The sequence below is a fragment of the Gadus morhua genome, chromosome 10 (genome assembly GCF_902167405.1).
Source record: "Gadus morhua chromosome 10, gadMor3.0, whole genome shotgun sequence".
Classification (NCBI taxonomy): Eukaryota; Metazoa; Chordata; class Actinopteri; order Gadiformes; family Gadidae; genus Gadus; species Gadus morhua.
This window is the reverse complement of record NC_044057.1, coordinates 19084413-19112013: the sequence shown is the minus strand read 5'-3', so window position 1 is coordinate 19112013 and position 27601 is coordinate 19084413. Positions and strand designations below refer to the sequence as shown.

The following is a 27601-nucleotide window of genomic DNA, read 5'->3' as shown; positions in this document are numbered from 1 at the left end:
ACGGCAATTTCCTAAATCAAAACAAGCTGTGTGATGTATATTAAGTTCTACACCCACTGTTCCTCTGCTGAGTCCACATCCTCTTTACCAGGTCCGCTGAATGCACTATGCATTCAGCGGACCGATTCATGGTATTTATCAGAAACATTAAAGAAACCCGAAAAGAGGACCAACGGCAATTTCCTAAATCAAAACAAGCTGTGTGATGTATATTAAGTTCTACACCCACTGTTCCTCTGCTGAATCCACATCCTCTTTACCAGGTCCGCTGAATGCACTATGCATATTAAGAGGCATCGGGCCAGCTTCTGAGCCCCAACACAGACACAAGAGCACAGCCAGAGCAGAAGAAGTCTGATCATGCACCCGACTCTCAGGCCCCCTCATAGAGGCCAGATTTGAGTTGTGCCAGCCATCGCTCCCACCGTTAAAACACGGGCAATGATAAATGCACCGAGAACAGACACAAACAGAAGAAGAGCAAACTATTCATTCCCCCTGAATAAACATGGAAGCGGGAACTTTTTTAGACATTCATCCCAGTCGGGCCGACATTACTGATTTAAATTGATCCCTGGCATAGCAGCACTCAGCAGCAGGATCCATTAAAAGTTTGCAGCACACAGTATCAAAGCCATTAAGTCAAATTAGAGGGAGAGCCACTGTAGTGCTGGCTGATGTAATGCTATTGACCACAGTGCCTCTTGCAGGCTGAGAGCTTCGACCTGAATAGCTGCACATTAAGCATGCTGGCAGTGATCGGGACCTCCACGAACACGGGCTAAACTGTCCAATTAAAGAACAAAGCTTAAAGCGGCTGATTGCCGAGGATGCAATTATGCATCCCATTCCCTGTTGTAAATAAAAAAGCAGCAGAACCAGTGCAAAGCAACAGGTTTCTAATGGCAGGAAGTTGGAACATGAGACCAACATAGTGATAGAAGACAAGATGCCTCTATTTGTGTGTTCCATGTGTGGGACCCGGCTGTAAGACGCCACATTTAATTGGCTCGTATTGCGCTATTTGCTAGAGCAGAGATAAAGCAAATCTATCCAAGCATGAAAATATACATCCGTCTCCAAAGCAAGATAAAAAAATAAAAAACAAAGAACCATCTGTACTTCACAACATTTGGACAATTAGGTCAGACAGCATAGCCACTTCTGGGGGGCAATGGATTTTCTTTCATCACACCGTCCTTCCCTTCATTGCACCCTCTTACCCCCAAACACTGAAAAGTACTGGCAGAAAAGCCATGTCACAGAAAGGCAACCACATGCACCAAATCACACTGAGAAGAAAACGACCAGCACACCAGAACCCACACTCTTGTGCGAGAAAATGTGTGTGTGTGTGTGTGTGTGTGTGTGTGTGTGTGTGTGTGTGTGTGTGTGTGTGTGTGTGTGTGTGTGTGTGTGTGTGTGTGTGTGTGTGTGTGTGTGTGTGTGTGTGTGTGTGTGTGTGTGTGTTCGTGTGTGTTGAGTACATGGTGTTCTTGAAGTTGTTCTGGTGTCCTGTTGTGCAGAGCAACCTCTCTATGACTCTCTATCCACCCTCTGCCTCACCCACATCGTTACACATTGCAAATGGAGGAGAAGAAGTCAAACACATCTACGCTTTCAGAACCACTCCCTTCACCACTACCACTACCACCAGAACCCTTTTACCAGGGGATTTGCCGTTTAAAGGCACAGTGGTCTCGGTGAACAGGACCTCAAAGCTGTTCAACCGTAGCAGAGTGAGGCAGGATAGGGGAGGGGGCGTGGGGGTTGGGGTGACAGGACAGTAAATAACCAGCGTAAAAAAGGCGTCATTTCCCGTTGACGAGCGGCAGACAGCGATGCGTTTAAACGCTAATAGGAAAGCATCGGTCACCACTCGTCGCATGTTCTAGAAATTACATCCCCCCCATCGCCCTCCCCCCTGCCGGGTAAGTGAGTGTGGAAGGGGTGTGGGGGGGAAGTATCACTGTCTTGAAGGTGAGAGGAGGGGAGGGGAGGCAGTGTGGACGTGCCGGGGATTTATGGAGTTGGCAAATGGATTCTGAAATCCCAAGCTTCCAATATCCGTCCATTTGGCCGTCGCCCCCCCCCCCCCCCCCCCCCCCCCAACTGGGGTGAGGGCGATGGGTGTGGAGCAGAGCAGGGGGTGGGGGTGGGGGAGGGTCTCGTTGGTGGCGAAGGTGGGTGTTACCGTCCGCTTGACCGAACACACGGCCTGCGCGTTCTGCTGACGACGGAGCTCCAAGGTGCAAAACAGGGTCCGGCTGGGCCTCAGAGAAGGGGCGTGTGCGCATGTTTTACCAGCATGCAGACTCCGTTGGTCCTATTTTCTGAGTTCTAGTTCTGGTTCTGGCAGGGTCTAACATGTCTTGTTACTGGTGGACACGGGGAGATTGAGATTGGCTTTCTCAATGCCCCTTTGTGCAAGAATAGTGGATTGCAATTTATAGTTCAATATATTGAAATAATATTGAAGTATAGACTGCTTACTGCAGCACAACTCCATTTGTCTGACTTCAATTGAATGCAAGCCTTTGCTCATTACTTTCGGTCCTGCATATCATTAACTGATTATGACTAAGCAAGGGCCAAGGACCTGATACTGTCCATCCTAGAAGAGCCAAGTGATCAATAGGGTCATGACTTTGGCAGCAGTAATTAAGTCACAGGGATGTTTTGATCATGTGATTCGAGGAACCCAGATTGTATTGATAAACTAGTGGGGTACTTAGAGAGGCAGTGGTAAAACTGCCTGCAGACAAAGCACAAAAAATGGAAATCGAACAGCACAGAATAACGGATTGAGTCTCATTCTTGGTCATGGTCAAATTATATTGCTCTAGGAATTAATCATAATAACATAAAAGTATCCATTGGCTTATGGGGCATATGTTCCAGATCCATTTTCATTGGTGGAGGAAATGTCTTTAACAGGAACGTCTGACGTCTCTCTCTTTGCCAGAGAGACATTAATTAGGCTACTACTTGGGTAAAAGAGGTCCAGGTGGACTTTAACATAGACCTTGACATTAATTCTGCTCCTTAACAAGATACCACCACCCAACACTCACACAATTTTTCAGTAAATTCTTGATGGAAACCTGAGTCATATTTATTTAAACTCGTGTCTAGTCTAGACAGCAATACTTGACCATTGAACAATAGATCTGCATCTCATGAAATGCGGTGCGTGCGGGTCCCCTCCTAGACGCAAGCCAAGGTTCTCGTAGCGGTCGTCGACCACCGCGAGTTCCCCAGCAGCGACCAGCCGCAACCCTGCAGAACCACGACGTACAAGTGCCTGATCCCAGTCCCTCATCCCTTCAACCTCAGCTGTACGAAAGCAGGTAACGCAAACACCATGCCCCGAAACATCCCTAAGCTGCAGGGAAAACCGCTAGATAAACTTAGCAAATTCCTCCGATCTAAATAATGGTGTGACCACTGCGCGCAGTAACATGTGAAAAGCAGTAAAGCAGGCAAATTCAAGTAAAGTAAATGAACGTAAGACGAATACTCAAAGCATGAACACATGCAATGCAACTGATTTTCAGGAAAAAAAAAAACTTGCAGGGGGGGGAAAAGGCAGGAACGGCATTTTATTTCAGGTTACTACTCGTGTTTCTTCCATCTTCGTTACACACGGTTTCACTTATGTACGGCTTTACACCACAGCCGCCCACTGTCGGGAACTAGTTATTACGATGACTTTGGAGGCATCAGCCATCACACTGGCGGGCTGCTGTAAACCCCAAGCTGCCACCTCAACCAGCGGTGTGCGCAGTGACGGACAGCCTTGATTAGAGCCATCTTATTTCCCCGTGCATAGCAACAACCACTTTGCCAACAAAAATGTACCACGATACCTGAACACACAATTCCTCGAATCACAATACAAATACGTAGCGGTTTTTTTTATTCGATTCGACTGCAACAAGATTTGTTCTGGACTTCACAAAAAAAATAGGACTACACCACTTGCTGGGTTTTCTTACCTTGTCTTACTGGCTAGGCTAGTAGATTTCTAGTGTTCGCCTCAGACAGTTCCAGTAAACGTATATCTTCCAGAGTCCAATAAAGAGCTACTTGCAAGTAAGGCGACGGAAACAAAGTGAGCAGACCGGCCGGGGAAGCAAACTGAAGCACGGAGCGGAGCAGCAGATCGCTCTCTCGCTGACGTTGACATCAGTAGAAGGCTTAAGGTGGCCCCATTTAAATGAGCACAGAGCAGTTTAGCTTCAGTTATGCCCATCATTACATATGTCATTTATCATTAACACCTCCTTGGTTAAAGGTACTGAAATATGATGCAAGGATAGATAATTTTATAATTTTACATAATAACACAAAATTGCATGACACAACCATTATGTAGATATTCTGGCAAATTAAAAAGAAAACTTGAAACCATACAAAATTAACATTTTGTGCAAGTTTTTCATGGCCTCTCCTTTCAGTCACGATATTTAAAAACATGCTGGAGAAAATATGATGTATACAACTCCCATACCATGGATTTCCTTGCATGCTACATGTGACCAGGTAGCTGTGCCAGGGGGCTACTCTGTATCCAGATGGGTCCCTCAATTGATAGGGAAAATGTCATGTTCCAGATGGTAGAACAACTGACTGTGCTGGATAGTGATGATTTGCCCTATAATGGATTCCTAAGTGAAACTGAGTGCTAAACAGGAATGATAGGCCTATTCACAATGTCACAAATGTGACCCAACTCATATGTTTTCTTGTGTGTGTTTACGTCCATTAGTAAATCAGTAAAAGTGGTAAGCTGGTTTATTTTGAACCACGAATTAAGAGTGACTAAAAAAGGGCAGCTAAAATCCATAAAATTATCTACAAAAAACATACACGATAAACAAACACGTCTCTGTACATAAAAATAAAAACAACAACAATGAATCGTCACAAGTGAGATATTATGTACAAGTCTTTTTTTTTGTCCCACAGTGCTGGTTCACGTCCTACGGTCCTCGGCTGCTGGTTTTGATGTTGCTCTGAATGAACTGTCGGAGGCCGTCAAAGCCCTGCGTGAACAGATACTCCAGATACCAGCCCCACTGCTGCAAATGCTGCACAGGCACACACACACACACACACACACACACACACACACACACACACACACACACACACACACACACACAGAAGGAAGATAAGGATCAATGATCATTAGACAAAAAGGGGGAAAAAAAGTATTAAATATGAATGCTCAACATGGAGCTTACATCGCAGAGCATCAAGTCTATTAAACAACGGGGCAGAAATGAGGGGTTGGGAGAGTAAGAGAGAGAGAGAGTGTCCTACGTACCTGAATGGATTTCAGGTCCACGTCCCGCCTCTCCGGCCAACACTGACAAAGGGAGTGATGAATATGCATGGTTAGACCACCTCTGTTAAAGACCTAAGCCGGCCACAGCTGGGCGTTGGACCCAGAACAACCGGGGATGTGGATTATACAGCATGCAAAAAAAAACTCCCAATCTGGCACGGCTCAGATGAATAATAAAATGTACTTCTGTATTAATGGAGCTCCTATGAAAGATGCAGTATTACCACATCTGTCTCCCTGTCCGGTCCGCCTTTCCTATTAAACAAGCTGCTGGCTGCTACTGCAGAACCGCACTCCCATTTAGCCAAATCTGCCATGTTTTTCTTTTGTTATAGTTTCTATTGTTAAGTCTCTTTTTTTTGGTTTGGGTCCATACCGCCCCAGGGATAAACAAAACCATTTCACTTGCAGACAAGCAAAACAAACGTAAACATGCAACAACAAAAAAGAGAAATTAAAAGAGAAATGAAGGCCATATAATCGCCACCAAACAGCACTCACCTTGTGGTGGAAGTCGATAGCGTAGCAGTGGAAGGCCGGGTGGTTGGTGAGGCTGAAGCTGGCCCAGTACTGCGGGACTCCACTCTCGTGCAGCAGCTCCTCGCTCAGCTCAATGTCGTCTCCCGGCTGGAAGATCCTGGAGTTCCACAGGCAGTTGACCATGAAGGCGAGGTAGTGGTTGAACTCCTGGTAAGTCTTGAGGCTGATGTGAAATGCCTTCTGTAAAAGCGCACAGGCAGAATGGATACATGGTACAATATTCTATTCAGATGGCTTGTCATGAATCAGGCGCTTTATCCAAGCGTCCCGCGGTGAATTCAGATCATTATGGAGCAGGTAGGGCTCAGCCAGGGCACAGGCACCTGGCTCAGGGGCGCGACAGGTGGGTTGCAGATGTGCAGGATCGAACCCAGTACCCATGCATCAATGCTGCCCTCCATTTTAGGTCTTAAAAATAAACACTGGACATAAATCGATTTTAGCTATGACTAAAAAAGATACTTAAATCTTGAATTTTTTTTCATTGCAGCCATACATTTTTTGTCAAACTTGAGTGTACTTCCAAAAGTCTGCAGAATTTAAGAAAATGACAGCTCTATCAACCAAGAGAAGTCTTCTCTATATATCCATTTAAAATTTAGATGGGGGGGCTATACCGGAACATTAAGCTCACTTTATGTCCTGGTAGTTGTCCAATCTTAATATTATGGGAAATTGTTTCTGTTTCCGTGAGCATTGCCCATACATTTGCATGCCGGCCGTTGAGTCAAGAGACAAGATTTTTAAAGTTATGCATTTTGGATACATGCATTCAAAAAAATTTTTTTGTGGGAAAAAGCTGAAATGTTTTATCCACAGTCTGGGACTGAAATTCCCCAGTGTGCAAAATATTCAGTGTCTTGCACAGATGTTTTCATACATTTACAACATAGAGGTACGGTAATCACGATTTGCTGTTTAATAATGCATTTGCTATATGTAAGAAGCTAAAATGAGAAGCAATCAAATAAAAAATATAATATTCTCAAATGAAAAAAGTTAGATTATTACCCCAGTAATTTTTTCTTGCTTCTTGGCGGCGGTCAAATTAATCTTGTACCTAGAAAAAAATGGCAAAAAACAGAAGAACCTTCAATAAAACTTCACCGGCGCTGCTGTGCATATTGCCGTGTTGTTCACATGATTGTTTGCTGCGACCAAACATGATTTAAAGCTGTAGGTCACAGGCCTCCGCTGTGCGCGTCGTTAGAGACACAGAAGGAAGGGCATGTTGGTTCATCAGGCCGTGTTCACGTTTAGCTTTGGTTGAAACAAACAACAAAAAGATCCTTCATCCTCCCCGAGGGACCGCCGTCAATTCGTTGACATGGTGAGATGCGTGCGGCGCGGCCACCGAGAATGCAATTAGACATTCTCCATGCGTAGAGCCGCGTTGTCGCTCGCCATCATCAATCATACATGTCAGATCCACTGAAGCGGCATCACACACCCTGATTTCTCTGACCCATGTGCCATCTGGCCTGCCACTGTGCTCAGCGGACCCAGCGTGGGTGGGGGTGGTGAGGTGATATTTGGTACACCGCGTCAAAAAGGTGTGAATAAGAGGAAGGTGCCAAGAAGACAGGCAGCGGCAGCTACAGGCAGTCGGTTGGGGGTGGGCACCTGTTCATGATCTTGGCCAGTCGGTCCACGCTGATGGGGTCGAAGGCGAACAGGGCCGGGTAAAAGACGCTGCGCGGGATCATGACCACTAGGGGGAGCCCATACTTCTGGAATATGTCACACACCTGGAGGGAACGAACGCACACACGCACACACTTAATATAGCGTCATAACAACGGGAAAACCAGAGGGTTTATTTTGTGAGAGCCATGGGGTGCAAAGTCACTCCAGTGCTCCATAGCGAATGGGTGTTCTCTCTAGAGGGGGATGTGTCATCCCCGTCTGCAGACGGAGACAGAGCGCCACTCATTCATCAATGTCAGTGTCATCACCGTGTCGTAGAAGTCCAGGATGAAGCTGAGCAGCAGGGAGTGACAGCCTTCCAGCTGAAGCCCCAAGGTGGCCAGCCGCCCCACGAAACGCACGAGCTCCCCCACAGAGAGCATGAACCCGGACCGACTCACGTTCCTGGTGGAGGACAACGGAGACTCATGAGTCTGGTGCACACATACACTCATGCTCGCCGGTAGGCACAAGAGCACGCAAAAGCAGACACACACACACACACACACACACACAATGCACAAACCATGACAGTGACATTGCTTCTAACAGACGGAATCATGGGTCTCGCTTGCAAAGCATGCGCACACTCAAACACACATGCAGATGTGCTCAGAGAAACACATGCACAGACACGTGCACACAAAATAAGTGCACACAAACAGATGCATGCACATGGACACACACAGCCACATAAACCTACAGACGTAGTTATGCACCTACAAACAGATGCAGATACCCGCATGCATTGACAGATGCCCGTGCACACAGACACACACACAATTAAGGACCATTATAAGTGAAAAGACACAAGGAGCTAATCAGAGAAGCTGTCCTTGAGCCATTTGCTCCCTTCAGCAGTTCTACCCTCTTATGCCAAAGAATAAAATGACCCAAAAGCAGCACTAGACTCAGAGGCAGGTTATTAAAATACTTCCAACCACCTGCCACTGACTGAAGAAGCAGCGCTTGGGTGGGCTCACGTATTTTGCAAGTTTATTGGATGTGCACTAAATATCCTTAATATCGATTAGGGGAATGTCATTTTGGTTTAATATAAAGTGTTCATAAATCAATGTGGAGCGACGATCATTAGCAGAGCGGATCTGGTGACCACAAGTGAGTAGAGCCCACTTGAGTAGAGCCGTCTGGTTATTGATTTAATGAGGAACAGTGTGAATATGGAATATAATTTCAACGTCTCCAATTGAAAACATTCATGCTTGAGGAACAAAAATAAGATCTCAGAATATCGTCTAGAAACCGCTCAAAAAGAACGACTCAATTACGCGCAAGGAGAGAACAATGGATGTTTATGAAATAGCCAGCTTTAGAGGTAACAAAAGGTAAATGAGGCTGCCAATCACATGAAACCGTGTGTAGCTATTTGCAGAGAAGGAAAGCACAGGGCAGGAACTTCAATCAACTCTAGGGATAGGGGGGGGGGGGGGGGGGGGAGAGAGAGCTGTAAACCAAAATAAAATAAGTGAAATATATGGCAAAATAAAGATAATTAGCCTCCATATAGTATTGATTTAGGGTTTTTACACTATAACAACTCTCTTGCGCCCTCTCAATATGCCGGAGTACTGGCGAAAAAGAAAAATCTCCTGATGCATTGTGATGTACGAGCCCTGTAGCAGAGCTTTCATGGGGTAGGAGCGTGGGTGGTTGGGGGCTGACTCACATGGACGTGTCGAGGTCAACGTTACGGCCGTCCTCCAGAGCGTACACCGAGTGCCAGGTCAGCCATTTCACCAGCATGCCGTTCAGAGACTCTATCAGGCCACACTGGAGGCGAGACGCAATATATAGTAAGAGAGAGAAGGAAAGAAAGGGGAAAGACGAAGAAAATTACAACGGAGAAATTATAATAAAAAAAACACACCCAGCATGCAACCCTTCATGTATACCACATGGCAACAGAGTTCATTGTTAAATCACCGCGCTGGTCTGTCTGTGACATACGGCGCGTTAGATCCTTCTGTGTGTGTGTCTGTGTTTGTGTACGCATGTGCGCGTGTCCCTCCCTCTCTGGGGAGAGGAAGTGGGTCCCCGCGGCCTACCTTGAAGAACACCTTGGATGTAAAGAACAGTTGCTCCAGTGGCTCCGACAGAAGCCTGCTGATACCTGCGAGAGAGAGAAGGGAGAATTACAATTGCACCAGGCATATGATTGTATGAACTGACTGAGAACTGCATAGACGGGTCCCTCCATCAGTGCCATGTGTCGGCATCTTGATTAGGGGGCTTTGTGAGGTTGAACTTGTGCAGTGATAATAGTGTGTTTCTGTGTCTGAGTGTCAATGTGATACAGACAGACCGATTGTGAGAGACAAAGACGAGAGAGACAAAGAGAGACAAAAACGAGAGTGAGAGAGACAGACAGAGACAGACAGAGTGAGGGGGAGAGAGAGAGCGGAAGGCAGATTGCCAGGCGCTGATAAGACGAGAGCAAGGGAGGCCGTACTGACAGGTGCTGGGCACCACAGGAACGTTGCTCAGGAGGGCCAAGATCTGTGGGCGGAGGAGGGAGCCGTCCCAGACGTTGAGGAACTTGTAGAGGAAGGCTTCCACGCTGGAGAACCCCTCCTGCAGGAGTGAACAGGAAAGGGTTAGAGACACTGGGAACGAAAATGTGTCTCTTATTAACAAGGAGAGCGAGTGACTGCAGAGTGCAACCGGAACCACCGACTGCCACACTGGATAATAACCAGGAGAACGCTGGAAGGATGACAACGCTGTGTGTGTGTGAGTGTGTGTGTGTGTGTGTGTGTTCCAGGGACAGAGGGGGGCGAGGCACACCTGGAGAAAGTCCTGCGTCGACATCAACCGCTCCAGAAACTGGACCGCCTCGTCTGAACCTTGAGATGCTCCGCCGTGGCCACAGAACAGAAACTCTGGGGGGGGGGGGGGAAGAACAAAAACCGAAGAACAAAAAAAATATATAAGACAACAGTTCAGTGATTTAAAAATATCAAAACAAAATGTAACACATCCCTGTAATGTGCTAGATAGGTGTTTGGGTTAAGTACAGGTGGAGCTTCACCTTGTTACTTGATGAGCAGGGTGTCACACACACACACACACACACACACACACACACACACACACACACACACACACACACACACACACACACACACACACACACACACACACACACACACACACACACACACACACACACACACACACTACCTTCATGTAGGGAGTGGCCGAGCCAGAAGTTGATGCGTAGAAAGGCCGACTCGTCCTGAACGCAGTCGAGGTAGTGAAGGGCAAGACTGGAGCCCAGCAGAGAGCCCATCTGAGCCGGTAGCTGACCGAAAGACGTAGAGGGGTAAAGATCTGAGCAACATGCAATACCTGCGCAATAATGCGAGCAGTCAGGATCATCATTTCAAATATTGAGCAAAGGGAAAGAACCAGAGGCAGTCGTGTCGTACAGTGGGGGGGACTGGGGAGGGGGGGGGGGAGTTGTGCTGGGGGTCCTGGGTTGGATTGAAGGGTTTGCAGCCTGCCTAAAGGAAGCTGTCAGAGAGATACCCAACCCTGAAATCACTGCAACTCGTGTGGGAATAAAACGACTGCAGAACGACTAAATAGTTAATAGTAAAAGAACAAACGCAAACTGTGCATTTCTCTCACTCACTCTTCAGTCAGGAGCGTGGAGCTGATCCATGCGCTCAATTGACTCAAACCCGGAGATTAGTGCCCCTACCGAACAACTGTCCGATTGCTGTGCTTTCATAGAGTTGGCCATCAATCCGCTGCTGGGCCAGTTCTGTAGCACTCCCCTAATCCCCACGTTGCTTGTGTACCGACACAGCCAACACTAAAGCACATCCCCTCCTGCTTGTTGAGGCATAAACAGTCAGAGCGATCATCCTGCCACTCACAGACCTTGTAAATTAAGCCATGGCTTTGGTCCGTACTAAAATATTTATGGTCAAACGAATGTGCGCCTCACAGTGAGTGTTCATCATCACATCCACTAATTAGGACTCAATGAGCACCCGGTGCTGAGACAGTGGTTTGCCACCGCCAGCCAATCACAGTCAAGGTATGTGTGATACACGTTTTGCGGTTCTGTGTCGCAAATTGCTTGGCCCCTCCGTTACAGCACCCCACACCATCATCACCTTGGCTACAGTCACAACACCTCCCACGCAATTCAGGTGGCTCAACAACCCAACAACAGGCATGAGAGGATGGAGAAACGCCATGAAATCTCTAGGAAAACCAGGACTGTCCGAAAGGAGCAGGGAATGAAGTTACGGAACTCGTACTCGTAAGTTTCAGAGGCCTACTTTTCTAGTAAGAACGACATCAACTATAATTAGGCCAATCAGTGAGATACGTCTTCAGACATTGACACGGTCGACAAATTATTCAAGTTGTGACAACAAATTGATTTGGCTAAGGGGAAGGATTGATGGGGTCGCTGGCGTGACCAGGCAGTTATATTCAGATGATCAACTACGAGGAGGTCTGGGCGACCCGAGCGCATCGGTAGTTTCCGTGTCCTCGGTCGAAAGGGAGGAGTTAAAGCCATTACTGTCATTGTGCCATTACTGTCAGAGCTAATCATGCTCCTGCCAGGGAACCGCGAAGGCGCGATTCATGTAGCATTACGCATAAATGTCCTCGTGCCTGTTCAAATCAGCCGTTTGGATGCATTAGCTCAATGGATCTGCCAAGAAAACAAACATTTATTCTATGGGCCATTTTTAAACAGCTGTGTGCGTGCCCTTACTTGTCCCTCAAGAACCGATCTATGGCCTATCTGATACATCACTGCATAGAATTAATAAAAAGAACGCTATCGCTAAGCAGGAAAATAGTGATGAGCAGTGATGCATTTTTTCTTCCCCTCCCCACAGAGGATAGCATAAATTGACAGCTGGAAACCACCACTGCACTGGTATGAGACAGGAATAAGGAGAAAGTAGCAGAGGTAATGTTCTTTCCGGTGCCACAGCACCATCATGTGGCCAGAATTAATCATTACAGGTCATAACAGTGAAAGGCTTTAAGGGGTACATAAATATTGACACTAATACGTTATTTAGATATAGATTTCGACTTGACCAGATTTGACTACATCACGCAGAAGTACAAAACTGTTGGTGTAGGAGACTACATGTCAGTTTATGTGAGACACATTGAGAGAAAAAGGTTGGTATAGAGCTGACTGAGATGTACCTCTATAAGATGCAGGTTCTCCAAGAGCTGAACAAAGGACTGGATTTGGGCCAGAGGAACAACCATTTGGCTGAGGCTGGTCTGCTTCTGGCTCTGGACAACAGCAGTGAGCACTGGCAGGTCCAAGTGCCCCAGTTTCTGTTGGAAAGCGGCCAGGGAGGTCAGCAAACATGCAATTCAAAGGAGCTTCACTGGGCTTTTTAACATGACGTAACCAGATCATGTTTAAATGAGAATCATCAATCCTGAGAAGTCGTATGATGAAATGATGTGTTCTAATGTCTTGTTACTCTTTTTTCTTATTCTGGCTACCGTGAGCAGAGGTTTATTCAAGTAGAATGCTGATGTGTGCTTGTAGCAGAGGGAGTCACATATGCCATAACTTATCAAACAAAAAGAAAAACACACACACACAGCTGCTCACAGTCTCCAATGACCCGTAAATTCTATCACACACATTTCCAATTTGCAACAGTGTGATGCATGCATGAATCAATCCACCCTTGACCCAAGGTCCTTTTCTTACCCTTTTCCTCGAGCCGGCCTTCTCCTGGGTCTGCAGGGCTAGAGGGAGGTCGGAGGGGACCAGGACAGCGGTTCTCTTCTGGATGGCATTCAACGCCAACTTCCAAGGGCCGTTGTGGTTTCCGAAACCGGCCTAAGAACAAAAAGACAAGGGACGGATCATTGATGAGCGAGAGGGACTTGGAGGGCAGAAGAAGGTACCCGAGTCTATGAGGACTATGAGACGTTTAACGCACCCTTATTCGTGAATTGAATGAGAGCGTGACCAACTCTGGGCAAAACACTTTGTAGAGCGACAACAGATGCAGAAGATATGGTTGCTTGCCCTGAGGAGAATAGAGAAAATGTTTAATGACATGAGGTTACAATAAAAATATGAAGATAACTACAAAATTCAGACAACTCTTTTCTCCTGCAATTGAAATGGATCACAATCCATCCAGTCAATTTGCTCCTTGCATTTATAGTGGGATGAAACTTTTCCCAGCTTGCTACAGTAAACCAAAGAGATACACACAGGGGGCAGAATGGGATTCCAGTCCTTTGACCAAACAGACATTTATCCCTCAAATTGATAGTCTTAAGAGTAATAGTCGATATCTGTTCTTTGTCCATTATAATGCATCAATTGGAGAGTATAGCAGGCCACCGTATAGCTGCAAATAGGAGGGTATAATGAAGCAAAAACTGAGTCAACCTCATATGGACAGGTACAAGCAAAACAGAACCAAACATGAGTTCATTGGGTACTGGACAACTGGAACTGGCTGTTGTTAATTGGTTGGGGTAGAGTAGTCATACAAGTTTTTGATATATGGAATGTTCTTTTAACATTTAAATTATGCCCTAGTTGAATCTACTGATGTCTGAACGACCCTGATGTCCGCATATAAAGCATCAAGTGTGAATCACCCTCAGGGTCGAATCTCCAAATGGAAAAATGCTGGAAAAATGCAGAGGACATGTCTGATAACGGCTATCATTTTCAGAGGGGGATCCGTCCGCCAGATGACTTGGTCATTCACATGCAAACTGACACACACTAAGAGATCACTCTTGGTGTGTGTCAGTTTGCATGTGAATGACCAAGTCATCTCACCACAGCCTTCTGCAACAGATCTGCTGATCACATTAAATCTACCTGAATACTCTCAAATACCAATTCTTATCTTGAAATTCACTCATGGGTGGCTTCATATTGGGGACATTGTTTACATTAGACATGAGGTCTATTTTTCCCATAAAACAGTAAGGGATTTACCAGTTTAGAATGCAGCTCCAGTAACTTTCGGACTCGGAAAAGACGCACTGTAAACAGGAAGCAGAATTTAACAGACAACAGTTGAAGGCTAATTCGGAGACCGAGAAGACGTTTAAATAATGAAAATAATTTAAGCATAATGCTATATATATATATATATGCTATGAAATATTTAAAAACTATAGTCAATATTTTATGTATTTCTATTACACTTAGATAAAACAAGCAATAGTCCCCACTACTGTTAGAACACTAGTACGGACTTCTAATTACTGGAATTTTGTGTCAAAACTTGGTACTATAACAGAATTATTATATAAAGTGGAACATGACTTACCACATTCTTTTCTGGTCAGCAGATAAAGCAGGTGGCATACATAGGGACACTGGAAACATAATGCATTTCATCATTAACTCCTGCTTCAGTCAACAAAGGCTACCTTGCTAGAACCAGGTGAGGTTACATCTATCTATCTATCTATCCATCAAGCCTTTCTTTTACCTCCCACTATGGTGAGAGTTCGATGTTAAAATCAAATAAGAAACTTTTGGCAAATTTTAAAGGGCACTATAAAAAGTTGAGGCATTTTTCTATACAACAGAAAAGCCATGCAAAGAAAACTAAATGTAAGGATATTGTTACAAAATATGATGAAATATTGTTCATAGACTAATAAAAAATGAGTGCAAATACTGACATGTACTGGCTATAAAAGGCATTGCCCCAAAGTGTTTTGTTACCTTCCACATGAGAACTAACCAAGGTATCTAGACATCATGTTTTATTGCACTTACCAGATTTTCTTCAGTTACAAAGCTGAAGAGGAAGCCATAGATGGCACGAAGATTGTCTTTGGCATCAATCATGTCAAAGACAGTCAGCACCCATTTGATGAAAAGAACCTGTAAGAAATGCAATAAAAAAAATTACATAAATAACAATTCTGATAATCGGATAATCGTTTTTTGTTATCATCAAGTAAACAGACAATTTCTGCTTATTGTATGAAACCTTTTTCGGTCTAAGATTTTAAATGAATAATTGCCATCATTGCTGAAGTTGTATAAACTCAAGAAGAATCTGAAGCTGCAGGCCACAATTTGACAAGAAGCAGTAATCTCAATAAGCGCAAAGCAAGTTATAGCTAAAGTCAAATCAAAACCATATTATCTAAAAAAAAAACGTTCTTTAAATTATTCAAAGGGCAGCCCAAATTGTTTCACAGAGAACATGTTGTTTATTTTTTTTGAATGAGCTAAGTTATAGCTAAGCTATGTCCCGGTTATATTTTCCCAGAAAAAATCTGTCACAAATGTGTATATTTGTATATTCTTTAAGTGTGAAACATTCTTAAATCACCTTCAAGACTTATTTGGACTCTAGTTGCACAGGCAAATGATATGTCACAAATATAATTCTATAAGATAATATGACGGCAGGGTTTTGTTGGTTTAAAGAAAAATATATATAAATATATTTAAAAGTCTCCTCAACATATCCACACAAAAATAACAAAGCAAAAATGCTTAATCAACCTGTATTCTGATTGGGTCTGACACTGGGTCAGACACTTGTTTCTTACCTGTGTGGCGATCGATAATTTTCCAACACACAGCCACACCACCGCACGCACAACAGCTTGATGTGGAACCACAGTGGAAGGAAGGAGGCACTTAAGTACCCGTACACATGGAACCGTTCCTACTCCGGAAAGGTACACAATCAGTACAACAGCCAAGAACAATTTAAACTGGGGGAGTTATAAGGAAGGTCAGTGTTCTTTACCATACCTGGTTAACATAATAAGTTGATAAGATCAAAGATACAGTGGCTGCGATTCAATATGTAAGCTAACCATACATTGTGTACCAAGTATTGTTAATCATGTTTAAGACATTTGTAGAGAAGTGATCGGACAGCTCATTACCATGGACAATATTATTTTCATTATAATTTAAATGTTTGCATGTAATAGTACTATAAATCCCCATTGTGCCACCCATGCAATCCTGACCATCACTGGAAGGAGCGATACCCCATTCTGTGATCCTTCTCAAGGTGTTTTCCTTGATTGCTCCTTGGGATCTTTTAGCTTTCCCTTTTTTGAGGCTAGGTTTAGATGGTTTCAGAAATACATAGCCTGTAAAGCCCTTCGAGACTGTAACTGTGATGAAGAGCTATACAAATACAATTGACTTGAAATTGGCAAAAGGGGTTAGTCTGTATTTACCCATCCGGAGGCTCATGGCAAACTCTAGCATAACAGAGATGGCTTCTGGCGAAAGCCCTTTACTGTATGCCACCCTCTCCACCGTAACAAGGTTGTTCTCAAACTCATCATTTCCTCTGCACGGGGTTCCTTTTTGAACTAGAGAAGAAAAAGGATATGTTAAAGTGACCTACTGATCGCTCATATCTTGTTCCTCAAATGAGATGTACTACTGTACTGTGGGTGTCGGTGTGGGCTCGTGTGATTGTGTGTGGTGTACCCGTTAATAACGGATAGCTCCACTTTTCTGAATGTATCAACTTTTTTGAATGTATAAACTAACATTACTGTATTACTCTACAGACTAGAATCAGTAAAGTACTACAGCATTACAGTTGAAAGTATGAGATAATGTATGTGAGTGAAGTGTGTGTATCTCGTTCTCCTGCTTGTTGTTAGCATCAGCCTACCCTTTGAGAAGTACTTTAGTGCCGCAACAATCGGGTCCTCCGCCTTGATCCCTTTTTTTGCTTTCTCTGCGACCCGCAAACTTCTACTAATGCTTCGATTGGAGGTCGACGACGAATCTGTTGAGGACGACGAATTTAAATCCGGTGGTATAAGTGTTGCTGCCATTGTCACATTGCTAAAATGAAAACATATTCGACTCCGGCCCCTCTCCTCGCTGTTTCAAATCAAACTTCCGCGCGACCGTTTGTTGTGCGCTTGCGCAGTGCGCACTACACGGCATTGCATCCGCAAACAACGAGCGGCATGGTGGTTGTTGTAGGCTACTCATGCGCTAGTCAAACTGCTTATAACTTCTACTGGCATTTTCGCATTAAATTCCAAACTATAACCTTGTGCATGCACAAATGAACAATATGCACACTAATTACCGAAATACCTTTAGATCTGATGGATAATGGCAGCATTTTTTTATTGACACAAAGCAACAATATTTGATGCTATTTAACATACCAAAACCATGAATCAGAAACTCCCATGTTATTATGTGCATTTTTGAATTATATATTAAAAAGAAAGTCAGTCTGCCCTTCTATTTGTTATTTTTTTATTTTGCCAATTTCATTTGACAGAAAGAGTCGATGTTGAAACACATTTTCAACTAAGACCTCATTCCAAAAGAAGAATTGTAATAGGAATGCTTTTCAGACCAAAATTAAACAACTGTGACAAGTAAACATAACACTTGATTAACAATTAACAGTACAAAAAAACAATAACTATTTCAAAGGCAACATCCAATTCTCTGTAAGGAAAATATAGACTTAGGCTATGTCACAGAAACAACACCTCCGGTCATACACATAGCAACTCAGCATTGGATATTGAAATGAGTAATTATACGATTTTCAGTTTATGCATCATGGATAATCCCATGCATAGAGATGCATATCATTTTAAGAAAATGTAAATGATATTCAATGTTTTTTTTCTAAATTAAGGATCAACTTTAAGATATTGTACCTAATAATATACGTTCCCAATTTATGTCATGTTGTTAAATTTACTAATCATTATGCCAAATGAAACATGGTTAAATATTTTATAACAAGGTTGATTTGTATCATTTTCCCTATATCATCAATGTTAAGGATACTTAAACATTGTTTGAATCTATATATAATTGATAACTGAACATGATTCACAAAAATACATATCAGATTAGAAAATAAAAACAGAAGTCACTTCATTGTCAAATAAATACACACAAGAAAAAATAATAAAAGATTTTGCATGACAGTAAAACAATTCCATTACATTTTCCACAGTTATGATTGTCCATTGGTATGACTAGACAACATGGGAAAAGAGTTTTGGAATTCACAACAAGAGTGCAGAAGAGTAGGTGAATGTGTAACCAGTGATGTATCTGTCAGCCCGCCGGATAGGACCAGGGGCAATATGATATTCTTGTTAGTGACCTGACATCCCCTCTAAAAATCAGCATTAGGCCAACTGCAACGTTCCCACCTTCCCTGTAAGTGTGCCCTAAGTCAAAGTGATGCACTAAGACTGCTTGACCTTGTTCTTTTCCTGCTCATTGATGTGTGGTTCCTCTCGACTCTCCTCCCTTTCGGGACGTTCGTCGCTCTGGCGAGCGATGAGGAGCCGACAGGTGAGCAGAATGCCAAAGACTAAAGCGTGGGCGTAGCGTTTCAGAGGGTCTCCCACCAGCTGATGGAAGAAGAGCACTGCCAGCATCACTAGCAGCAACAAGAAGTTAGCCACATCCTTGGGTTTTCCCGGAACGAGGGTCAGGACAACGCCACAGCCCACCTCCAGGGATCCGATGATCTTGCGAAGCAGCACTGAGCTGATGCCGATCCTTTTTAAACCAGGCAATGCCTTGGCATAGCTTTTATATGCCCTTTTCTGAAAAGAAGAACAGTAATGATGACGACAGAGAATTTACAGATGATGCAACTGCTTTGTTTTTATTGAAATACATGCCCCATCAATGCTTTCCCATCCACAAAGCCTAAATTGGGAAACTCTCCATTAACACTAAAAAACATGCCCTATCATGTCGTTTTGCATGGTATGAGATCATGACATATTTTACCTAACATGTCACAACGTCGCCATACATCTACACCTGGAATAACCCCTTAATGCTTCATGCATTGCCTCTTTGACAACAGCATCGATGTTCTGACTTATTCTGACCTAGTCGGAAATGAATCCCCTTCACGTGACCGCGCACAGGTTCAACGCAACGCTCACAACAGCAGGTGCATCTCACAGAAACTGCTCGAATGAATAGAGCGCCGCCATTGCCCATAGTCTGTTTAACCACAAACCGTGCGAATCAACAGCAAACCCCTATGCTTTTATTAACTGTTACCTGTTAGCCATGCAATAGTGCCAATAGGATAAATCAGCCCAATACCATAGTGTTTATTTTTTACCTCGTTTTTAATCCAAAATATCCCCCCCACCCCCAGCCGCATAGACCCAATCTTAAACCATAAAGACATTCATATTTTTTTTTCTTGGTCGTTCGCTTGAATATCAAGGATTATTTGTTGCATGTGTTTAGATTTTTTGCGATTCATTAATTCAAATTGTAATTGGAAATGTGGTCGTGCAGCGTTTTTGACTGAGCTGCAGTACAGCATGTTCTGACAAAATCGTATTTATTAGAACGACCGAAAATATTTTCTGATTGAAATCTTATACACATTGTAGGTCAGCTAACAGTCTATTATTCAAGCAGTAGACGGCCCCTGGTTGTCCTACCCAGCACAGGACAATGGCCTTTCCTACACCCAAATGCTAGTTGCAACACATCACTTACCATTTCACTGTATGCATCTTTGCTTAACCTCGGGGTGAGTTTAATGGTTCCCATAAACACAAAAAATAGACCCAGAGCAAACGAAAGGGCCACAATGGTTATTGTCCTCGGTGAAGCCATCTTCATATAGGCTATGTCCCGCCAGCACCGAGGCAGTTGTTCCACATTGAAGTGATGAAAGCCCCACTACCGTCAACGCATTGGATACATTTGCGTGGGGGAGGGGGGGAGTGGGCTTCTGGATGTGCAACAAAAATGGCGATTAACGCGACCCTGTTATCACGGCTGGATGAAATGACTTCTTACTCATGTCCGATTGAATACATTGATGTTATCGCAAATGCGTAATAGGCCTAACTGTACGAATACATCCATGATCGCACCGTGCCACCAAATTCGGCGCCTCTACAATAGCTGTTCGTTTGGCAGTCCCCATCAAACATTAAATGCGTTGTCCATTAGAATGTACTACAATTGTAAGACAACATCCCATATAGCTAAATTGCAGGCAAAATGAATTTTAAGTAGGGTTTCAAATTTCAAATAACAAAAGGAAATAGTCTGGAAATGTACAACAAACAAATAAATCAAATATATTCCATTATTGGTAGAGGCCTAAAAAAATGTTAGAATAACTACGTATACAGGCATAGACATTATAACGGTAGAAAAAACGTTTTTTAATGAATAAGGCTACTCCACTCTTTTCCTTGCATGTCTGGAAAATGTATTGCCTGTACACTATTTTCATTCATATAAAAACAAACAATAATCAAACAATAAATCAACAACCAAAAGCTATTCCATGCCCCCCAGATATGGACTGTCACTCGCCCAGATATGGACTGTCACTCGCCCAGATCCTGTCTCTCCTTCATAGTCAGGATGGCTTTACGGTACAGATCTATCAGGGAGAAACAATATTCAGACCAGGGTGCCAAATGTGCTCTGCTGAATTTGGGTTTAAGATTTTAGGGAGTTGGGGCTCACCAAGAGTAGCAGACAGGTCCACCTGTGGGTGACCAGACGACAGGGCATCAGCAGGCGTGTCCTCTGTGTTGATCTTGTTCTTTCGCTTGACTTTAACCACCTTCTTCTTCTTCTTCTTCCTTGTTTCCTCTTTAGCTAGTCATGAGACATGATCATGTGTTATTTAAGTTTGGGTTCCTATTCAATAATGTTTGTATTATAACTACTATACTATTAACTTTCCATTCGATTCACTCACCTGTAGTGGATAGTTCTTCATTTTCCTCAGGTGATTGTGGCACGTCCTGAATTGGCTTGTCTTCGTTGACCTTTTTCTTGCGTCTGAGTTTGCCTTTCTCTTTTTTCGGAGGGATCAATGGACTCCTAGCCTTCTCCTTCTGCCCGGACACCTCCTGCCCTTCCTCACTGCTCTCGTGTTCGTCATTCTGCTGCGGTTCTTCCCTCAACTGTGTCTCCATATCATCTTCAATTTTCACCTGTTTCGTCTTTGATCTCTTCAACTTCTTTTTCAGCGTATTTTCCTGTGAACAAAATGTACATAAGCTGTTCAGTGGCAGTTTTATATCATAAAAAACTTAATTGGGAGATTCTGTGTTGCCATGGACGAACAAGTGGACATGTGACGTGAGACGGTTAGTTGTTTGTTGTTACCTTTTTTAGCATGTTTCGAATAGGCTGCATTTTGCCTGCACTTTTGAGCATTTTCTCCTTCTCTTTAGGGCGGTGCTCCTGCCGCAGGTCAGACTGGCCTGAGGGCAACCTGCCACACAACACAGGAATTGACCAGGTTAGAAATAGTAATCCGGCCCCTTTTATCAGCACATGATTTAGGTGTGTTGTTCCTTTCTCATTAAAGGGGAACCATCACAATCGGCTACATCATCAAATCAAAACTAGCAGTAGATGGAACTGAGTAGATGGAACAGTGAATAAAAGGTTCCTGCATGCTGAGCTGTTAGGGGACAAATACAAAGGCCTCAATCCAATGGCCTCTGACCTTTCTTCTTTGGTTTTTTTTCGACGGCCCTTCTCCGCTCTGCGAGGTTTGTCCGTGTCACCCGGGGCAGCCAGGGGCCTCCTGCGGTCCTGGGCTACCCGGGCACACAGCTCCGGGTAGTCCAGGCACACGGCCCGCAACAGCCACTGGAGCCCACGCAGGGTCTTCTTGTCGGCCCAGCGCCGCAGGTCCGTTGAGGCCGAGCAAGGCTCCTGAGAAGGGGGGGAGAGAGTGTTCAATAACCATCTTGGCTTGAATATATTTTATAAACTGATTGTCCAAATATGAATGTTGTTATTAATAATAATAACGGAAATAATGAAAAGAAGGATCGTCATCATTATCAACCGTCATCATAATGATTTGTATTTGTGGGTGCCTTGAAGCCCCCTGAAAGAGACACATCAACAGTGGTAAACAGGAAACAGACACCAGAACAGGGCAGATGGGTTTCAAACCGAGTAGGCCAACTTCAAACCAATGGGTTTTGATGTGACATTGAGAAGCAGTGAGAATGAGTCTGATTGATCGATATATGTGCATGTGTGTGTTTGTTTGGGTGTTGGGGAGAAATATTGTGGATATATTTAATATGGATGTTAAGGATAACACTTACTATATGGCACAGAGAGCGGCTTTGGTTGACCAGCTTTTCCAGAGAGAGTACTTCAATCAGCTCACTTCCCAGCAGAGCGTTCACTTTGTCCTGTTTGTTGGCCAATCTATAACAATAACAACGAATTATCACATAAAAGAATGATCAATGTTTTCTGTAATTACTGAAATGGTAGTTGCATTAATTGGCCACAAAAGGGCGCTGTTCGACTGTGCAAGAGCCAAATGATGCTTTAGCTAAACACCCTAAACAGAATCCCTCCCGGATTTAAATTTTGACCTACACTAATATCGGTTTTCCCGCCACTCTGGGCTGCTTCAGCATCTCCGACAGGACATCCTTGACCTCCTTTATCCGCTGCCTGTCACTAGAGTCAACAACGAAGATGATCCCATGGACGTCTCCGTAGACCTCCCTCCAAACCGCTCGGGACTCAGGCGCTCCGCCAACATCCAGCAGGCTCACCAGGTAATTGTCCACCCTCAGCTCCGAGCGAACACAGCCATGAGTCGGACTCGTGTTCAAACCTAAGGGCACTGAGTAAGACATGATTCATGAAGGGCGGTCATTTTAATTGTGTGGAATTTTTCACACCTGCACTTTCTATTCATTTTTGTTCATTCTTAATAATTTTTTTATGTGTCGAAAAGTATACATATTGAACATAAGTTATTTGATTACCTCTCAGCATACCCCTGACTGAAGATGTCTTTCCCGCCTTGTCAAGACCAACTACCAGTATGGTCACTTTCCTGTGTTAAACATGGGCAAAACATACAATTCACTCGATCAAGAATCTTTGCTTCATAGCCATTTTAAGGCTCAACATAGTGATACCTTTTACAAACAGGAGGTCGATGTAAAATTTGCATATCCTGACCTGATTGGTTCCTGTAACTTGGACAGCCAGCTGTAGCAATTGCTCATCAGATTGAACATGTTTGGATGAGGAGGGCCAGGTGAGCACAGTGGCCACCATCTTCTCTGTAGCCTGTATCTGAGCAGATTGCAGACTTAATGACTTAATGACTTGATGCGAGACACAGACAAACAAATGAACGCATACACATACACACACACATGCACACACACACACAAACACACACACACACACACACACACACACACACACACACACACACACACACACACACACACACACACACACACACACACACACACACACACACACACACACACACACACGCCAGCACACAGAGACACAACTCAAAACAAAGACGGTGGTGTAATGGCCTTCGTATGTACCAGGACAAATCCTGCTGAGCTGTCAAAAGAATGTCCCTCTCTGTGCATCATTCGTGGTGCGCATGAGATTGTGCTGTTTGTGTGTTCTGGGACTGGCTCAGTGTCCGATCACAACTAAGTAGCTGCACGTTATCATTCTAGAGTCCAGACTTATGCATAAGTAGCGTGTCGCAGTGAGATGGCCAACGAAAGCCATGGACAATAAAATGTCATAAGGTGAAGAGGTGGCCGAACAATTTGAGAAAATAACGAAGCAGGCATTGAAGGCAGTTGCCCAAACCGTAATTGACTTTCGTTCACCAGTCCCTGAGTGTAATATGTCTGCTTCATTACATTGGAAACAATGCACCCCACACCTGCACTTAGTGATCTAGGTTCCCTGGAGGCCTACTCTAAGACACACACCAGGCTTGTCTTAGGGACACCATGTACTTAGAACACAGTACATATTAAATAAGACCTAATATTTAATATTAGGACCCAATATTTAATATTGAGACCCAAGCAGTTGTCTCTGCCAAATGGCAGAGACAATTGCTTGGGTCTCTTAATCTGCCTAAGCCCTGAGTGAAATAATGTTGTTAACAAGATGAAGGTATTTCTGTTTAGTCCGGAGGAAGCAGACATTCATAGAGTCATATGTCATTAGGAGGTTATGATAATTCAATGTGGAATTCAGTCTGGTTTTTTTGGGATAGTTATTACGAGAATTTGATATGGGCGTCGTATGAAAGGGGGTAATAGTTTATAATTTGTATTGAAACAGTATCAGTAAGAAACGAGTTTATACAATCAAATTAAATGTAGTGGTCGTTGTTGTTGTTGTTGTTGTTGTTGTTGTTGTTGTTGTTGTTGATGTTGTTGTAGTATTGAATGCCTAATTATCATGATTGAATGAAGTCATTATCGCTCAACTACCAACACACTTACACAACACATACATGCACACAGAAAATCCCAACAGAAGGTGTTCATGATCATACATTTAGAATCAACTATTGGGATAATAGGTCTAATCAATTGGGACCGCACTGGCTTGACTCTCTTAACTTGATAGCCTGTTTGGAAAATGTAAATACATACAAACACTGAGACACTGTAGCTTGGAATAGAGTCATTGGAAACTAAGGATGGATTCATTATTCGGGTTTCTTATCTTATACAAAAAAAAATCATTGTTGTAACATAAAAAAAAAGGTTATGATATTATGACACGACGGCTATCAAATATTTAGGGGAGATCCCACTTCTGCATTCATTTCTCAATCAATTATACCCTTGGTTAAATGTAACACAAATAAATATTCCGTCCACTATGTCGAGTTAAATCAAAATAGATAACAAATGTGTATACTTACAGAAGATCTATGTCCATGCATGTGTTGGTGTCCAGCGCTCTACTGACATCATGTACTACCTGTACATCTAATGAGGTTTAGGATAAACCCCCCGGTCACCTCATGTGGGAGGAGCCACCGGACCAATCCCAGAGCCACCTGGGATCGCTGCCAACGTCATTGTTTGGCGTGAGAGACATTTATTTTTATTTCCTGGCCCCAACTGCAGCATGCTACATGTGTCCATGGACACTAAAAGTAGGCTACCCTTTGGTCAAATCAGTGACACGTTGTTGTGATCGGCCATGCTTTTGTCATGTCGTTAAGCTGTGGCTCCCGCGAGGTCAGAGGATTTGGATGGATTTAGGCTGTGTTGATTCAGCCACGCACAGAAGATACGAAATGCAGTTAAAGCGGTGGTCATGTGATGTCCCAGACCCCAAAGTTTTTATAAGAGAAGAAAACTGACATAATGTATGTTCATTGGTCACGCCGACTGGAGATATCATTTCATGAATAACAGAGAAATAGATTTATTAAGTACTGATTTATCAAATGATTTGTCATTTTTATTTCTCAATAAATTATGTGATAACACAATATCATTAAAATCATTAAATTAGCCTGTTAAATTATACAATTACCCTATATTTGTATATACATTAAATGCATGGTGGTAAACAATTGAACCCTAATTTTCCTCAGCTTTTATTTTGGTAACAACTATTATTTACCACTAGATGGCGTCCTATTTCGTTGTTGAATTATACGGCAGAGAAATACTTAGCATGCTTAGCAACTTGGCTTGGGAGCAATAATGACGTCTCCCTGCGGCAAGCACGTCGTTGAATGCAAAACTATCGTAGTGATAGCATCTCTCACTGTCTCCCTATTTCTCTCTGTCTGCCTGTATGTCTGTCTGGCTGTCTGTCTGTCCGTCTGTCCGTCTGTCTGTCTCTCTGTCTCTCTGTCTCTCTGTCTCTCTGTCTCTCTCTTCTCTCCCTCTCTCACCCTCCCTCTCTCTCTCTCCCTGTCTCGCTGTGTGTCTGTCTCTATCTCTCTCCCTGTCTTTCCTTCACGCCTTAAATCCTCTCTTGCACGCACACACACGCACACACACACACACCCAAACACACACACACACACACACACACACACACACACACACACACACACACACACACACACACACACACACACACACACACACACACACACACATGCTCTGTATAGTAGACACCCTGCCCTACATCACCCTGCTTGCAAAAATAGAGCACAAATATTTGACTACCAATCTCGACCCATGGTCTCAAGGACATTTGTTTGTTTAGTATTTCTGCAAATAATCACTCTTCACCTTCCATCCGCAATCATTGCGTTCGTTAAGTTCATTCGAAAATGGTTTTAAATGCTTTTCCTAACATGGGATGAGCTGGTCGGCTTTTGATCGAAGGCAGCAACCCTTAAATCCAATGCTGGATGTTTGAATGCCACACCCTCTTGGCTTTACACTGGGCCTGTGACACAACGGCCCAGCGTTCTGAAGTCACTGACTGACCACAGCTCACTGTTGCGCTCGCATCATGGTTCATGTTACATGTGATTCGGGAGAGAGATATAGAGAATGAGGGAGAGAGATAGAGAGATATAGAGAGGTAGGGAGAGAAAATGAGCTCTGTCTGAACTATGTTGGAAATGAGCCATGGCGGTTAACAATATAGAAAGGTCTTTATTTGGTTTGAGATGTTGGATACAAACATACGATTTAATGGAAAAATATAGGAACATAATAGATCAACGGTTAGATTAAAGGTGTAGTGTGTACAATTTAGTGGCATCTAGAGATGAGGTTACAGCTTGTGAATATTACATGACATTTCCGTTCCACTAGATGCCGCTGAATTCTACACACTACACCTTTAATATATTATTGGAATAGTTAATATATTACATTTATTGATATATTCTTACATTAACCCACAATGGTATTATATTTAATATAATTACATATTATATAGTTACCAAGTTTTGCATTACAATTGACTAACCAGGAGGTGCCACTTGACTACTTTAAAACAAAACTGCTTGCAGTCCTTTTACTAGCCCATACATTTTGTGTTTTTTTGTACAAAGTATTATCTATGCAAAGTATTTTTTTTCCTCATAAAACATTCAGTGTATACATGTCAAGTTTCCTTCTATGGAGCAAACTGCAGCACAGGAAAATCTGTATGACTCCTGGAAACATTTAAAGATATTAATAGAAACATTGAGTAGCTGATCCCTT

The 27601-nt window shown here is 43.4% G+C and overlaps 3 protein-coding genes across 3 annotated transcripts; all 3 read right to left on the bottom strand.

The window, feature by feature from the left end:
* Window positions 1–3902: 3902 nt before the first annotated feature.
* Window positions 3903–17495, bottom strand: cenpi (centromere protein I). The gene is made up of 20 exons (XM_030368079.1): window positions 17254–17495; window positions 16805–16942; window positions 16157–16275; window positions 15369–15476; window positions 14911–14959; window positions 14574–14620; window positions 13549–13638; window positions 13314–13445; window positions 12788–12925; window positions 10781–10901; window positions 10385–10479; window positions 10054–10171; window positions 9646–9710; window positions 9267–9370; window positions 7849–7984; window positions 7517–7641; window positions 6905–6953; window positions 5855–6073; window positions 5333–5374; window positions 3903–5093 (listed from the first exon to the last, which is right to left on the bottom strand). Exons 1-20 carry the CDS (start codon window positions 17417–17419, stop codon window positions 4986–4988), a joined length of 2169 nt encoding a protein of 722 aa, XP_030223939.1. The 5' UTR covers window positions 17420–17495; the 3' UTR covers window positions 3903–4985.
* Window positions 17496–17836: 341 nt separating this feature from the next.
* On the bottom strand, window positions 17837–20909 carry tmem35 (transmembrane protein 35). The gene is made up of 2 exons (XM_030368849.1): window positions 20109–20909; window positions 17837–19183 (listed from the first exon to the last, which is right to left on the bottom strand). The coding sequence occupies exons 1-2, from the start codon at window positions 20232–20234 to the stop codon at window positions 18818–18820; spliced, it is 492 nt and encodes a 163-aa protein (XP_030224709.1). The 5' UTR covers window positions 20235–20909; the 3' UTR covers window positions 17837–18817.
* An 822-nt stretch (window positions 20910–21731) lies between these two features.
* arl13a (ADP-ribosylation factor-like 13A) lies at window positions 21732–25443 on the bottom strand. The gene is made up of 7 exons (XM_030367746.1): window positions 25336–25443; window positions 23592–23708; window positions 23393–23463; window positions 22995–23247; window positions 22712–22817; window positions 22096–22307; window positions 21732–21858 (listed from the first exon to the last, which is right to left on the bottom strand). Exons 1-7 carry the CDS (start codon window positions 25350–25352, stop codon window positions 21732–21734), a joined length of 903 nt encoding a protein of 300 aa, XP_030223606.1. The 5' UTR covers window positions 25353–25443.
* Window positions 25444–27601: the final 2158 nt, after the last annotated feature.

Coding starts and splice junctions, on each gene's coding strand:
- arl13a (XM_030367746.1), bottom strand. Junction 23,248..23,392: donor AGTCAGGGGTATGCTGAGAG/GTAATCAAATAA, acceptor TGTCTTACTCAG/TGCCCTTAGGTTTGAACACG. Junction 22,818..22,994: donor GCGGGAAAACCGATATTAGT/GTAGGTCAAAAT, acceptor TTATTGTTATAG/ATTGGCCAACAAACAGGACA.
- cenpi (XM_030368079.1), bottom strand. CDS start 17,419: ATGGCAGCAACACTTATACCACCGGATTTAAATTCGTCGTCCTCAACA. Junction 14,960..15,368: donor TTGTAACTGAAGAAAATCTG/GTAAGTGCAATA, acceptor TTATGTTTCCAG/TGTCCCTATGTATGCCACCT. Junction 10,902..12,787: donor AGAACCTGCATCTTATAGAG/GTACATCTCAGT, acceptor TCTTTCGGTCAG/CTACCGGCTCAGATGGGCTC.
- tmem35 (XM_030368849.1), bottom strand. CDS start 20,234: ATGAAGATGGCTTCACCGAGGACAATAACCATTGTGGCCCTTTCGTTT. Junction 19,184..20,108: donor AAGATGCATACAGTGAAATG/GTAAGTGATGTG, acceptor TCTTCTTTTCAG/AAAAGGGCATATAAAAGCTA.